Source organism: Rhinopithecus bieti, unplaced genomic scaffold, assembly GCF_001698545.2.
Source record: "Rhinopithecus bieti isolate Rb0 unplaced genomic scaffold, ASM169854v2 scaffold_32986, whole genome shotgun sequence".
Taxonomy (NCBI): domain Eukaryota; kingdom Metazoa; phylum Chordata; class Mammalia; order Primates; family Cercopithecidae; genus Rhinopithecus; species Rhinopithecus bieti.
In genome coordinates, this window is record NW_016813928.1 from 6,244 (window position 1) to 22,691 (window position 16,448).

The 16,448-nt window shown below is 44.1% G+C and overlaps 1 protein-coding gene across 1 annotated transcript in view; it reads right to left on the reverse strand.

Annotated features, from left to right (window-relative positions):
* Positions 1-7,343: 7,343 nt before the first annotated feature.
* The window catches only part of LOC108513361 (peripheral plasma membrane protein CASK-like), a gene marked incomplete at its 5' end in the record, with an annotated part of 161,015 nt that continues 151,910 nt past the window's right edge, over positions 7,344-16,448 (reverse strand). Inside the window, 2 exon segments of the mRNA XM_017849106.1 lie at positions 7,344-12,962; positions 16,304-16,387. Coding sequence (XP_017704595.1) covers positions 12,786-12,962; positions 16,304-16,387 — 261 coding nt within the window.

A 16,448-nucleotide genomic window follows, 5' to 3' on the forward strand; every position in this document is an offset into this window, starting at 1 on the left:
AAAAAAAAAAAAAAAAAAAAAATTGTATGTGAAATATTACAAGCAGGCCCAGTGCGGTGGCTCACACTTGTAATCCCAGCATTTTGGGAGGCCAAGTTGGGCGGATCACTTGAGGTCAGCAGTTCGAGACCAGCCTGGGCAACATGGCAAAACTCATCTCTACCAAAATACAAAATTAGCGGGGCGTGGTGACAGGTGCCTGTAATCCCAGCTACTCGGGAGGCTGAGGCAGGAGAATCACTTGAACCCGGGAAGTGGAGGTTGCAGTGAGCTGAGATCGCACCACTGCACTCCAGCCTGGGTGACAGAGTCAGACTCCGTCTCAAAATAAATAAATAAATAAATAAATAAATAATAAAAAATAAAATATTACAAGTAGACTTGTAAAATAAAGAAAAACTTCATTGATTATCCTATCATAAAGCACTGTTTAAATTTGGGGATATTTATTAATGTTTATGGTTAAGAGCCCTCAGGTCAGAGGACTGAGGATGGAGGTATGCTGAGGCATGCAAAGCACTCAGTGACTGGAACCTCAGAGTGACGGCTCAGTCAATGGTACTGATTGCCTTTTTACAAACATTTTTAAATCAGGGTTTTGCTATGTTGCCCAGGCTGGTCTCAAATTCCTGGCCTCAGGCAATCCTTCTGTCTAGCTGGGACTACAGGCGTGAGCCACCACACCCAGCTTGGTTGCCTTTATTTTTGTTTATTAACAGACAGGGTTTTGTTCTGTCACCTAGGCTGGAGTGCAGTGGCACAATCATGGCTCTCTACAGCCTCGACCTCCTGGGCTCAAGTGATCCTCCTGCCCCAGCCTTCTGAGTAGCTGGGACCACAGGTGTGTGCCACCATGTCCAGTTGGCCTTTATTATTATTATTTTTATTTTATATACTTATTTATTTTGAAACGGAGTCTCATTCTGTCACCTAGGATGGAGTGCAGTGGCAGGATCTCACCTCACTGCAACCTCTGCTTCCCAGGTTCAAGCGATCCTCCCACCTCAGCCTTCTGAGTAGCTGGGACTACAGGTGCACACCACCACACCTGGCTAATTTTGTACTTTTGTAGAAATGGGGTTTCGACATGTTGCCCAGGCTGGTCTCGAACTCCTGGGCTCAAGCAATTCACCTGCCTCAGCTGCCGAAAGTGCTAGGATTACAGGTGCGAGCCGCTGTGCCACTTATATTTTCTTGATCATTGAGATATTTTCAGTGTTTTAATAGTAGCTCTATGTGTAGTCTGTGAAATGTTCATCATGTCCTTTGTTCATTTGTTGGAATGTTAGCATTTTTAACCACTTTATATAACTTCATTGTATAATAAATATATTAACTCTTTGTATATTATATTTGCTGTAAAATGCCTTTCCTGTTTGTGGTCTACAAGTTTTCATATCAAAGCTGTAATGGTTTCGGCCGGGCGCGGTGGCTCAATCCTGTAATCCCAGCATTTTGGGAGGCCGAGGGGGCGGATCACCAGGTCAGGAGTTCGAGACCAGCCTGGCCAAAATGGTGAAAACCCATCTGTACTAAAATACAAAATTAGCCGGGTGTGGTGGCACATGCCTGTAATCCCAACTACTCAGGAGGCTGAGGTGGGAGAATCGCTTGAACCTGGGAGGTGGAGGTTGCAGTGAGCTGAGATCGCATCGTTGCACTCCAGCCTGGGCAACAAGATCAAAACTCCATCTCAAAAAAAAAAAAAAAGCAGACCTCAATTTTAAGTGACCAGTTTTAGCCATATTGTTTGGGTTTAATAACCATGTTAAATACCAGCAGGTTTGGACTGCAATTTTTACAGCAAAAATTGCACTGCCAGAATTGTTTGGATTATCTAACAGTGTGGAAGGAGTATTACTAGTTTCTAGATCCATAATGAATGAATAAAGTTAGAAGAATCTGAAATGTTGGTGATGGTACCTTGTTTTGTTTTTTTAAGACAGTACAAAATTAACAAAAGTACAGAGTAACTTTTCATTTCATAAAAAATAAAGTGATGATATTTCTAGCTCTGGAGTAAGGCTGTTGGAGGTGGTAAGGTGAGGATGGCGGGGTCCTAGTCAGTGAAGACTGGTTATTCAGAAATATTGATGATGGATGTTTCACAAAACATTCCTACTAGAGACGGTAGAATTATAAATTAGAACTCTGGTTATAGGAACTGGGCAAAGACATACTAAGAATTAACTAATTATGTCATATTCTTGTTGTATTTTCTTAATTACCGTTGTTTAAAAGCATTGAGTGATCAAGGAAGAAGAGTTTGGTTATGGTGACCCTGCCTGTCCACAATCTGCCTTTTTAATTTGGTTTAATTAATTTCATTTATTTATTTTTAGGATCCCAACAGGCTGAACCCCTTACTGTGAGTCTACCACAAGTGGCTTTTAGTACCTCTTGGAGCTCAGCTCGTTGCTTGCTTGCTTATTGATTGATTAAGATGGCTTCTCGCTCTGTCATCCAGGCTGGAGTGCAGTGGTATAATTCAGCTCACTGCAATCTCCGCCTCTTGGGTTCAAGCAATTCTTCTGCCTCAGCCTTCTGAGTAGCTGGGACTACAGGGGCATATCACCATACCTGCCTGATTTTTGTATTTTTAGTAGAGACAGTTTTGCTATGTTGGCCAGGGTTGGTCTCAAACACCCGACCTCAAGTGATCTGCCTGCCTCGACCTCCCAAAGTGCTGGGATTACAGGTGTGAGCCATGTAGCCCAGCCCAGCTTCTTACTTCTTAGTGAGTAGGCACAGACAGTTTTGAGGTGGTTTTTTCACATAAATAATGAGTATTCATGATAGCAGGACTTGTAAGTAGAGAGAGACTAAGACATGTGCCAGGACTGTTTCATGCATGAGTAACTGTCCTGGAGTGAGTACATGGCAGTGAAATGGTAACCTCCTGGAAGGCACTGCCTGCTGGTGTTGGTACATGAGGATGGAGATGAGTAATTTATAAGTGATCTGCATCCCAGCATTGGGGGTTAAGAGCAGCTTCCTCTTCAGAAGACTTCAGGGGAGACAACGTCTTCAGGAAGGTCAGTCAGGTTTCCACAAGGAGGTGGAGAGAAAGTTGAGTGTATTTTACCATGAAGTTGGCATTCCAGAAAGTATTGGTAAAGTTGTAGGAGGGTGAGCAGTGGGTGGCTGGAGCAAAGGAAAACAACAGAGTTTGGGATAAGATGGCAAAAAATGGATGATCCCTGGTGCTTGTATTTTGTGGGTAGCTAAGAGGGAGAAAGTACAGTGTTTTACTTCTTGTAATCGCTGGTTTTCCTTCTACCCCTCGTTACTGCTTTTTCCTTTTCTACTCTGTAGGCTTTTCTACACTTTTTTTTTTTGGAGACAAAGAGTCTTGCTCTGTCGCTGGGCTAGAGTGCAGTGGCGCGATCTTGGCTCACTACTGAAACCTCCGCCTCCTGGATTCAAGCAATTCTCCTGCCTCAGCCTCCTGAGTAGCTGGGACTACAGACGCACACCACTACACCCAGCTAATTTTTGTATTTTTAGTAGAGATGGGGTTTTACCATGTTGGCTAGGATGGTCTCCATCTCTTGACCTCGTGATCTGCCTGCCTTGGCCTCCCAAAGTGGTGGGATTACAGGCGTGAGCCACTGCAACCGGCCTCTATTCTCTTATGTAGCTACTTCTACCACACTACTTTTCTACCTCATTGGACCAATCGCCCATCCCTTTATCAGTCCTCTCCCAGCTTCATGTCCTTCCCTATCAAGCCTATATAGGCCCAGCTGTCCTTTGCCAAATGTCACTTGTAGAGTTGGTTTTCCTGTTGTACTCACCTGGCAGTCTGATCACTGCATGCACACTTTGAGCCTATATCTACCCTGCTAAGCATAGCTGGAGAAAATCACTTTGTTACAGAGTTAGAGGTTGCCTTAATTTCCTAGTCTGTGGCCTCATTCAGGCTCTCAGTGCTTCCCATAAATTCCGCCTTTTCCTTATGCAGGATTCTTTCTTCATAGTGGCTACTTGGCTTTTCTGCATCTGCCCACACCTACACTCTGCAGATGGCCTTGCCACGTTCTTCAAAATCCAAATTACCTCAGCTTTCTGCTGTCAAACCTATTCTCTGACCTTTTGGAATATGAACAGGTCTCCCTCATTGTTAAAAACTATACATACATACATACATACATACATACACCCCTCCCTCAAGCCCATATTTCTTACTCAGTATCATCCTATCTCCTTTTCTTCTATATCCAAACTTCTTAAACTGTGTTTACTCTTCCTTCCCTTTCATTATTCTTCAGATTGCTTTGCTCTATTGGCTTTCTCCCAGGCTGGAGTGCAGTGGTTCAATCATGGAACACTGCAGCCTTGACCCCCTGGGCTCAAGCAATCCTGTCTCAGTTTCCCGAGTTGCTGAGTCTATAGTTGCATACCACCAAGCCTAATTCCCCGCCCCACTGCCCCACCCCGTCTCTTAATTATTTATGTTCATCAGTACTTGGGTTGTATTCTATAGACCACTTTTACTTTTCTGGATGATCTTTATTCTCTCACCTATTGCAGAGGATTTAACAAGTCTATTTCCTCTTTAGATCTCTGACCTGAGCTTTAGAACAGTACCGGTTGTACCATTGACTGTCATCTACTGACTCCATGATAGTTTCACTCATTTTTGAAACATTCCTGGCACCTGTCTTAGTCTGTCTCTGCTTGCAAGTCCTGCTATTATGAACACTCATGATTTATGTGAAAACTTATGTGAACTGCTTATTGTATATATTAAAGGCACATTATCATCATGCCCTAAGCAACCACCCTCAGCTTTTATTAGTGCACTGAATGGCCCTGTAACTCTATCCCTTTACCTAAGTCAGAAACCTAAGCATCGTTTTTGACTTTCTGTGTTCTTTCATTTGCCTAATTCCCAACGTCACTAACTCGCCATTCGTACACACACACAGAGTATTTTCCGTTGTTTTTTTTCCTAGTTCAGCCACAGTCATTNAAACAAGAAATGAACATTTCCACCACCCCCAGAAAGTTCTGGGGAAAATTCTGTGGTAAGCTGTTGATCTATGTGGCTAAGCTGCTGCCACCTGCTTTGTACATGGTCTCCATTTCCCCATCTCCGGGCTCAGTTTAACATCCTACAGGCCTGAAGCCACTTTTTTTTGAGACTGTGTTTCTCTGTTGTCACCCAGACTGGAGTGCAGTGGCGCGATCTCTGCTCACTGCAACCTCCACCTCCCGGGTTCAAGCGATTCTCCTGCCTCAGCCTCCCGAGTAGCTGGGATTACAGGCACGCGCCACCACGCCCGGCTAATTTTGCATTTTTAGTAGAGACGGGGTTTCTCCATGTTGGCCAGGCTGGTCTCAAATTCCCGACCTCAGGTGATCCGCCCACCTTGGCCTCCCAAAGTGCTGGGATTACAGGCGTGAGCCACCATGCCCGGCCTGAAGCCACTTTTGAGGTCCCAGCAGGCTGCTCTGTCACTCTCAAGTTGTTCATCAGACCACTCTGGTGGCAGAAGGGAGCCAGATTCTCTGCAGGGCAAGTGGCCATGGGGAGGGGTTATAAAGCTGCCTCTGGAGGAGTGAAGAGGGCAACAGCAGTGGATTGAAGCTTTTTGAAGTCCTGCCTAAGAATACATCTACGGCAAAAACGTTTCTGGGCACCACCCCTGAAAGGTTTTTTTAAAATTTTTTTTGAGATGGAGTCTTGCTCTGTCACCCAGGCTGGAGTGCAGTGGCACAATCTCAGCTCACTGCAACCTCTGCCTCCCGGGTTCAAGGGATTCTCTTGTTCCAGCCTCCTAAGTGGCTGGGATTACAGGCACCTGCCACTATGCCCAGCTAATGTTTGTATTTTTAGTAGAGATCGGGTTTCACCATGTTGGCCAGGCTGGTCTCGAACTCATGACCTCAACTGATCCGGCCGCTTTGGCCTTGCAAAGTGCTGGGATTACAGGTGAGAGCCACTGCACCTGGCTTGAAAGGTAATGATGGGTGAGGAGAGTAGGGAATACGGGTGGTGGGTGCAGTATTTCCGACAGTGCCACAGCCATGGGATTTTATCTGCAGGCCCCATGCCTTGTGTGTGTGCTCACTTGTTGATAAAGTCACATACCACTTTCTGAAACATTCTCTCCCAGAGCATCCCTTCCTTTAGTGACTGGGTAACTCACTTGCACTACAACATTGACCTTTCATAGGGCTTGCTACCCTCAGTGACATTGAACTCTGTCTATTACTCTGCACCAATCTCATTGCATTCTTTTCGCATGATGTGCTGTTCATGGCGGTTCATGGAACGATCTTCAGCTTATCATATTATAGCAAACTGGGCAAAAACACAGAAAACACATGTTTATATTTTCCTACCAGCTTAATATTGACATGTTGGATGTGTTTTAAATACCATGAAGTTCAAAAAATGAGCTTTATGGTAGCATTTTGCTTTCTGTCCTCTGTGTATCTAGGGTAAGAAGTCTGTAAAAAGGTAACGGGATTTTCTGAACTAAAAGGCCAGGGGCTCATATTTTGCGCCTGAATGTGGCCTAAACTCTTCTATACAATTTTTGTAGCATGATATTTATTTGAGTAAAGCAAATAATCACTGGTAGTTTATGTTTCCTTCATATGGGTCTTCTGAAAGTGAGCCAGGTAAGCTCATTCAGGCCTGGGCTCTTTCTGGGGTGTGTGTGACACATACAAGTGTTGCCTCTGAAGCCACCATGGTTCCTTGCTTTGGCAAAGCATAGGGCAAGGACAGGGAAGGAATCGTGTGTAAACCAGGTTAGTGAGGCATGCCAGGAAGCACATCCCAGACTCCAGCCAGAGACCAAATCAAACCATGACATCACAAAGGCACTGCGTGGAGCGGCAGTCCTGGAGCAGGCGTCCTCCCACGGCTCTTGATGCAAATGTCAACCAAGGGCCACATTTTCCATGCTGCGGCACCTACACCACCAAAATCAATTTAGACTTCTATTTCTAGGAGATGTCACAACTTAGACTTTTTCTTTTTTCTTTCTTTTTTCTTTTAAAGATGAAGCTATTTTAAGCCTGCATCCAAACGCAAGCAACTGAGCTGGAACTGCTTGCAGGATGCCGTCTGTTAACAGCCATGGCTGAATGAAGACTGAAACCTGCAGGATGGGCACCAGGAGACTGGGTTGTGCTCCTTTACAGGGGCGGGAGCTGTCCCTCTGCAACACCCCCACCCCACCCCAACCATTGCGGGAAGGGGTCTGAGGCCTAACCGTGTGGATGAACTCTGCAGGGGCCTTTAGAAATCAGGCCATCCCTCTTCTTTTAACAGTGTGTTGTTTGTCCCCAAGCTGTTTGACCTGCAATCTGAGGAGACAACTGCCTTTTCATGTTTTATACATTTTATTCATACATTTCTCCAACTTTGAAATGACAAAAGCCCAATTCTATGGTTTCCCATTACACAGCATCCTACAGGTATGTATATTCTACAAGGAATACTATGGAGTTTCTCTTCTTCCCCTGTCACACAAGATAACTGATTAGGGTTTCATCAATTTGTACTGTGCCAGCAGCGCACCAGCATTCTGGTTGTTCCAGCGACAGGGCAAAGGGATCAGGATGGGAGGGCGTGTGCTAAGGCATGTAAATAGATACACACAGAGAGAAAGAAAAGCAGGACATTTACAAAGAATCCAAACCTTTCCAATCCCTTCAGCTCCTGGGTGTTGAGGGACACCTCCTGCACAAACGCTCTTGCAAGCTAAGGCTCTGCTGTACCCTGCAAATACTTACAATTGGATACGGTGAAATATACAACAACCATTAACATCTCTCTCTTTTTATCACTGAGACAATACTTCAACACCTTTTATAAAAAGGCAATAATACATACAGAAAAAAGAACACGTTGGCAAAACTTTATGCAAAACCACCCCAGAACTGAGTTTGAATGGGGACGCGCCTACACTGCAATTAAACACGATACTCGGGTCTCAGCACGTGAGGGTTGTGTGGCCTTCACATCAGTCACGCTGCCTGCTGCACCCGGCAGCCGCCTACCTGCCTGCACAGATGACATTCCGGGAAACAGCTAAGACTGGAAATCAATTCCCCCAATTCTTGGTCTCTTCCAAATAAAAAAAATAGGGGGAGCCACTCATTGTGGAGGAATGCCTATTTCTGTTCCCAAGGACAACTCCTGCTACAGAGGCTGTACTTCCTCTGGGTCCAGAGAGGGTCACCCCAAGCCTCTGTCAGTAAGAACACTGGCGTGTTCTCTCAGTCACACACCGGAGAGAATGGAGCTAACACATAAGTAGTAGCTAAATTTTGAGTTTCTGAGCATGCGCAGAGATTGAGCTGTGCTTGGGGCCAGAAAGGTCTCCTGTGTGGTGACAAACGTCTCTTTCCATTTTCTTTTGCTCAGTCCATTTGCACAGGTAGGTTCAAGGGAGTTGATGGAGGGTCAGATGAGAGGTGGTGGGAGCTCAGGATTTTCTATCCCCACAAAGAGCTAAGACTTGGGAGTGCTGGCCCCAGAGATGGTGCGGTCCTCTTTCTACTTCTGTTTCTGTGGGCTCTGTCTGCCCACCTGCTGCACAAAGCAAGGCAGGGGAAAAACCAGATGGGAACATGGTGGGGAATATCCTCTTCTTTTCCCTTTTCTCCCACTTCCTGGATGTATGTGACAGCTAAACTTCACCCACTAAGCTGAAAAATCCGGGACTCCCCATAGCTCCAAGTTTAAGGCAAACTGATGTGTGTGTGCACAGGCAAAGCCAATCAAGCCACGAGCTTGGAGGAGAGCCCTGTATTCAGATATTCCAAACAGAGAGGGAAATCTTATTTCTAAAGGAGTTAGAAAAGGAAAGGCTCTGGCAAATGAAATGATCTGTGATTAAAGCTTGTCGCCTTTCTGTAAGCTGCAGTGAGAAGGAAAGCATATTTTTAATAGAAGAATTAGAGGCGCAGAGCAAGAGAGCCACGCTCAGGGGCCTTTAACCTATTACAGGCTGTAATCGCTCTCAGTATTGTAAGCCCTAGTCAAGAGGATGGAATTAGGAGGCTGTGTTCAGTTCTGAGAAAACAAGAAACACACACGAGTTTGATAATAGGAAGCAAGAAGGAGGAGGGATGAGGACGACAAGGAGCTTGGTTTTGGAATGCCGATTCCAAGGTGCCTTCTCTTTCCAAAGAGACAGCGTGGGAGGCATTTCTATTAAGAATTTGTTAATCAAGCAGTTTCTTGGTAGCTTTAGCAACACAGATTCTCTTTGCCCCAAGTTAAGAAACTGGCCTGAAATTAAAAAAAAAAAAAAAAAAAAGGACATGACATCAGTGGGGGACAAAAGAGAGCTGGCTTTGGGTTGCCTTGTTTTTCAGGGGCAGTTTCCACGCTGGGAATCTTCCTGGAGGGTGGTTCAATTGACTAAACTTTTCAAGAAACAAACTTGAAGCCTTAATGAAGAGACAAATACAAGTGATTTAAAAACAAAAGAACTCTGCAGCGATCAGATCAAAGGCTGTAAAAAGATAATAGTAGCTGCAGCCCAGGCCTGCCTGGAGCACAGAGGAAGGCTTGGCCCACTGGCTGGCTCTAGCAGCCTAAGAAGGAATTGGACGGGGAACAGGCACACCTCCTGCATTTCTCCTGCAGTGGGGGACTTTGCGACATCTTCAGATATTCCGCCACCAATAGGATGGGCTGGGACGATGCTTTCTGAATGCAAATAGCAAGAAGTAGGTCGACCATTTCTTTTACTCTCTGAGCAAATGTTTTAAATCATCTCACCTGACAAGAGGTACATTTAATTGCATTTAAAAAGGCTACAATGTTATCTTGACACTGGGAAACTTCCAGATGACTTAAATTGAGTGACATTTCCCTTTTTAGCGTTAAAATGGGATATGCTGCATGTGCAAAGTAATTACTGTCTTGTGATTGGAAAATCAGGACATTTCATCTTTTTAACAAAGAATTCAACATATAAAAACACTCCCTTTCTTGCTGTGGGGAATGGAGTTGGGTGGGGGAGAGAACCTTCAAAATATGGCTCTCCAGTACTTCAACTGACCACTAATAAGACTTAGTACTCTAATCATTCGTTCTGGTCTTTAAAAGTGGGGGGAGGGGGGGGGTTCTGCTGATGGAATGGAAGCAGTAAAGAAGCTTTTAGCAATTTTCTCTGATTGCTTAGTGGACAATTGTAATGTAGCAGTAGCAGCAGCAGCAGCAGCAGCAATGTACTGAAATTACTCTGAATTCAGAAATTAAGTATATGCAGCTAGGTCATAAAGACACTGCTTTAGAGAAGACATGTATTAGTGGAATGGAACACATAACCTCTTTGAGAAGTCAGTGAGTTCTGCATGCAGGGATTTCACCATCGGAATGATGGCAACAATGATGCCTGCCTGGGTGCTTCTCAGAGGATGGATAAAGCCACGGAGGAAGAGTGCTACAGTGCCTGTGAAGTCTGGGGCCACAGACATTTAAGTTGGCATTGCTTTTCTCCTCCTCTGCTTAATCCACCTTTATAAACATGGCAGCTGGCTTAAGACAGGCACCGTCAGCATCTCTGGAGATGTGGGCTCAAAGGGCAAGTGGGGGCGTGGGGGTTTCCACTAGAGGGAGGGAAGTTTCTGTTTCCCATGTGTTAGTTGTAGTTGTCTTTGTGCTTCACCAGAAAAGAGGTAGAGTGGGCACCTTCACACTAAGAGCCCCAATTGTGGTCAGTACCATACCAGGAATGACTGTCTGGCCTTGGCATCTATCAGATTTGAATCAGTCCTAACACAGCCCTAACCAACTCTTTGAAGGTTTCTCTCTCCATCTAGCGTGAGACCACTGTGGAGCTTGTCTCTGGTTTGGTGGCTTGGTCACCCCACTGTGGGGCCCAAATAGAAGTAGTTCACTCAATACCTTGTTAGTAAGTTGCAGATTCATCTGGTCACTGACAAAGAACAACATCAGAAAAAAAAAAATCGTCATCATTTCATAATAGGCAGTGGGGGCGGAGGCGGGTAGGGTGCTGACAACGTAAAAGAAGTATACTAACTCCTTCTCTGTTTGGTCCTTTAAGAGGAGCTGTTCGGCTCAGAAAACACCCTGCACATCCTGCCAAGGCACAAAGTGACAAGGCCATCTAACCTACAAGAAGCAAAAAACGATGGTATGTTTTCAAGGATCACAGGCTAATATAAGTACTTCACACCCTCACACGCTAATGAAAAACATTCTACTGACCTCTGGCAAAGAGTCTGAGAACCCCAGCCCAAATCTCCTGTATTGGAAGAATGTGACTTCATGGAAGGGTTATGAGATGGTTAATGTCTCTAAAGCAACAAGGACAGATGATTCCCCTGTGCCAAGGGATACAGCAAGAGGAAGAAGAGACCACAGGTGGCCTCCAGTACACCCGTGGCCCTTGGGCGCATGGCTCTGTGCGAGTCAGACGCGGTCCAGCTGTGCTCTGGCAGGCTCCTTTGTCGCCCTGCCAACTGATACTCACTCCTGGGCCTTCAAAGGTTTGATGAGCATCTAACAAATTATACAATTGAAAAGATTATCAGCTTGGAAGCCTGAACAAATCTATAATGAAATGAAGGACCCAAAGGCATTTTAATTATTGAACACATAAAAGGAAGTATATTTAAAAAAAATTGGTCAAACTGTCCTGTTATCATTTTAAAGGAATTTACAGGGCTGTTATAGATTATTCTTTTGGAATATTTCAGTTTATAGCAAATGCCAAAACTGGTTTCTTCATTGCACAGTATTTTCTCTTAAAATGGGTGCTTTAAAACAATTACATACAGATTAAAAATCCTCATTTCTTTGCTTAAAACGTTAATACTCTTAGACAACACAGATCTGAAATGGTGAAACCAGCAATTCCCCCCCACCTTACAACAAATTAAATTGAGACAAAATTACAAACACATTTCACTACATGATTATTATTAATAAAAATCAGTTTCTTTTTTTTTTTTTATAAAGTTGCCCAAAATGCAAGGGATGTGCATAGGTTTACAACTTAGTCATAATAGCATTTTATTCTTATTCCCCTGGGTGTGCCCCATGAACGGAATGTAGAATGTACTTTGCTGTAGATTACAGATTGTTTTGTCCAACACAGACACACCGACAGCATAAACGCTCGCGACTGTCCACATGCATTAAGAGTCAAGACCCAACTTCAAATCTCTAAAAGGTTTACAGGGTGCTTCAAAGAGACAGTATCACATTATCTGGATGTTACATAAAGGACTTAAAAAAAAATACTATTTTAAAAAAAAAAAAAAAAAAAGAGAAAAAAGGCCTTTAAAATTTATGACTGTTTTGTAATCACTACACTAATTATTTCAAATAAATAAAGGAAAGAAAGATATTCCAATCCATAAAATCAGACTCTAAAAGAATGTAGTGTTCCACCCCAGTCAAGGTAACAGAATCATTGTTTATTATTATTAAAATAGATTATAGAAAGCAGCATCTATTTTGTGCAGTTTTAGGGGCCTTGGAAATAAAAAGCTATGATTTCCAAAATATAACATTCCAAAGGATTGAATAATACATACATTTAAAGATACATTTTATTAAAGTTTAGGAGAACTGATTAAAAAAGATACTGTCTCTTTAAATTAGTGTGTAATTGTTTTTCTCCTCCTATCTATTCGGACATGACAATAATTATAAATGTAGGTCACACTACAACTAGGTAGTCTCTAGGGACCATGACCTGCTGACACAAGGCCGATAACAAAGAGGCTTTTCCACGTATGAGGTGCTCCCAGTTATGCTCAGATATCTGGGGAGAGGCCTAATAGACCCAGGAGACAGGGACCCACTGTGGGGCTGTGCACACGAGCTCAACAGCTTCCTCCAGATGTCTGATTGTCTCATCAATTTCATTGTTGATAATTGTGAGATCGAAGTAGTGTGCATATGTTCTCTGTAAGATGTCAGACTCCTTCTGCAGACGCTGAAGAGATTCATCCTAAATGGTGATGAGATGGAGGTAGGGGTGGGCATGAGAGGAGGAAAAGCAAACAGAAGAGAGAAATCAGTTGGATTCATTTTCTTTTCACATTTTTGTTCATCCCAGTGTCAGAAACAGTCAAGGCCAGACCCTGACATGCCGTATTCCAGCATGAGGCCAAGTCTGCTCCATGACAGAGGAGACAGTGATCGCTCAACATGCAACAGAGGGTCCATGACAAAGCAGACGAACCAGAGAAAACAGACACTCTTCAGGAAACACGCCACCCCCACTCAGGCCTAGCTGTGCCTGTCCCCAGAGTCAGGCTTGGTAGGGCCATGCCAGGTGTGGGTTACAGTGGCTATGGTGGCCCAAACAGGCCCACAGGAAGCCCCCTGCCCTAGCCTCAAGCCACTCTCCCAATTGGGAGAGGGCTACGGTGGCAAGGCCGGAGCTCTTTGTCCCCCTCCCCTTGGTCCTCCGCACTCACTGGAACCAGGCCTCAGGGTTTGCACCAGCAAGTCCCTGCCCTTGGATGACAAATTAAGTTGTATTTTTTCCTCTTGTACTTAAAGGTGCCACCATTCCAGGAATTCAGTTACATATAATGGCCCTCACTCAATAGCAGCTGATGTCAGAGGCAAAAGCTCTTTGAGTGTTACAAATAATGGCCGGAATAAGGCTGTTTCCCCAACAAACGGCACCTGGCATCTGATGAATCCCCCCAAATTGGTCTGCATTAGAAATGGCTGGACAAATGTCACTGTTCACAGGTCCTTGTATCTCTTATGAAAAAAACCAAAGGAAGAGAAGCTACTGAACTCTAGAGAGGTTTGCTGCAACAAAGGATGTTCCCTAAGCTGCAGCTTGCCACAGATTTTAAGAACTCTCGCAAGAGGGATCCAACAGGAGGAGGGAGTTTAGGTCCCAGCTTTGTCACGCAAGTGTAGCTTCCGCTACAGAGTGGCAGTTCTTTCAAGACAGGGGTCTCTTAAGAGCCACCAGAAAGAAGACTGCCTCTATATCTTCATGAGTCAAATTTGTCATGCTGAACTCCCAAAGGGCAGGTTCAACCTTGACACTAGGGAACTTTGTGAGTCAAATTAACCACCCCCTACCTGCCAAACACTAGGTGGGTGAGCTCTTGGGCTGAGTCTTAAATATACATAGAGATAATGAAATACCTCTTTATTTGATTAGTGGCTCTGTCTCCAGCTATAAACTTGTCTTGTGTGCCCTGTAATTGCTGTGCCCCAGCATTAGGCATAGTGCCTTACACATAGTAAGTGCTTAATAAATGCTGTCAAAAGAACAAGCACTTGTCTGACTAGTGCCAGTCATTACAGGGTTTTACAAGTATTAAATCTAAAATCAAGAGACTGAGCAATTCTTCCCGGAAATGGGGGCCCCGGGTGACAGAGAAAGATCTCCAGAGAAAATAAAAGATGCAGTACCTTCAAGGACCTAGGAGCCGTAGTGCCCAGTACTGGCTTAGGGCCCCTCCCCTCCTCTTCTCTAAGGCCCCTCTATTATTGGCAAGAGACCCTTCCTGGTGAGGCTGCTGGGAGGTCCAGGCAAGCCTCAGCTCTCTGGGTACAGCTCTCAAGAAAGGGGACTAGAAGTGAGATAAAGAGACTTGCTTGATTCTGTCCTGGCCCTGCAGTGGGCATGCACAGACACCACAGCAGACGGGAACTCAATCTTTTCTCTCAGGGCACTCTGAACCAAGAATGTCCTACCTGTTTTGTCCTCTTTTACAGGCATTTCAAAGCAGGACAGGGCATGCTTTGAATGAGAGTGTTAAGTACTACAGTGTAGCTAAGACCCCAGTTAATCATCACCTTCTAGTTCTGCTTGCACTTAAAAAGCATAGTATTTTCACTGTGGCTTTACTTAATAACCAATACAATGCAAAAAAACCAACCAACCAAACAAACAAAAAAACCCACCATTTTAGCAAACGTGCATTCACCCAAAGACAGGAGTGCTTCCTACCAGGATGAAAAGGAACAATTCCTACAACATCACTCTCTGGCACACGGGATTCTATTTGAATATATAGTCCTGAGCTTCAAAAACCACTAGCAGAGTTTATGATTTGCTCAGCAAGCTGGGCTGATGAAAATATTCAAGAAAATTTATGGCTGAAAGTATCACATTTTTAATGTAGGTCTCTTTACAGAAAAATAAAGCTCCCTCTTAAGAATCTTTTAAGATGAAGCTATATTTGTCAGTCTCTTCCTCGACAACAGCTTGTCTGTGTGCTTGACTCACACGTGAGCAGGGTTTAACTCAGTGAAAACAAAATGCCTTTATTCTAACAGCAAAAGCAAGGATTTGTGGGAACAAAGTGTCTACATTCTAAATCTATTAAAAGAAACAAGGCTGTATTTCACTACCTCCTAGCTGGTACTTACAGGCAATTTTCTGCACCATTTTGGCAGCTATGGAAAATTAGTAAAAGGGCAGGAAAACAGGCAAAACAAAACAAAGCAAAGATGATGATTCAAGAAAATACATGGCAACTGAAGGATAAAAGCTAACCACAATGTGGAGTTTCAAACATGCTTGTGTATTAAAAAAGATGGGAAAGTAGAATTTTACAAAGGAATATATCTCTTGCAGATGGAATGACAAAAACATGACGGAAAATATGAGTAACATAGGTAAATCAAAATCCTGAATCTTCCTTAAAGGTACACAAAGGGAAAATTTCCAAGCCTTGATTTAACTAGATTTTAAGCTTGGGTGAGTTTAGGTCAGTGTTGACTGAACAGAGTCGAGTCCTCTGATGATTTCTAGAACCTATGAAAGCAACTGTCTTCAGGATAACTTTGTATAAGAGTCTCCCCTTAACTAAGGAACCTATAGCAGATAGGCACTGCTACACTTAGCAGACACATGGTAACTACCCTTTGGATCTGCTCAGCAATGGAAAACCTTCTAAGTCGGCAGCCAACTCTCATGAGTACCACGTCTGTGGCAGTTTCTGACTTGAGCTGGCTTGACAGTGGACAGAGCTAATTTCTAGGTTTGGTAGTCTCCAGGGGCCTGGAGAGAAATTCCACAAAGGTTCCACTCCACGGGCCGCACAACCTCTAACTGGGGAGGGAGTAGGCTGGCAGCCCTGGAGGTTGTGAGACACCTGGGATGCCTTGGTCCTGGTGGGAGTGAGGGGGTTTGTCCTCAGATTTTAGAAGTCAACTTACTGATAAGGCTGTCCCATGTAGCATTCTACTCCACATCCCATTTCATCAGAGCAGCCTTGCTGCAAATGTAGGTTGACAGGCTTCTGACTGTGCTGGGGACTAAGGCTTGATCCTTACGGCTTATTTGGGGAAAAACAGATTGATTCTTACCTCATTTAAACCTGGAGTAATAGTTGGTGCAGCAATGAAAACAACAAAAGGAGCAAACTCTGCAGTTCTCAGGACCTTCAGTGCCTGTGTTAAGAAAAAAAAAAAAAAAAAACCAGACTTAAAAGAAGAAATAACTAATGTAACT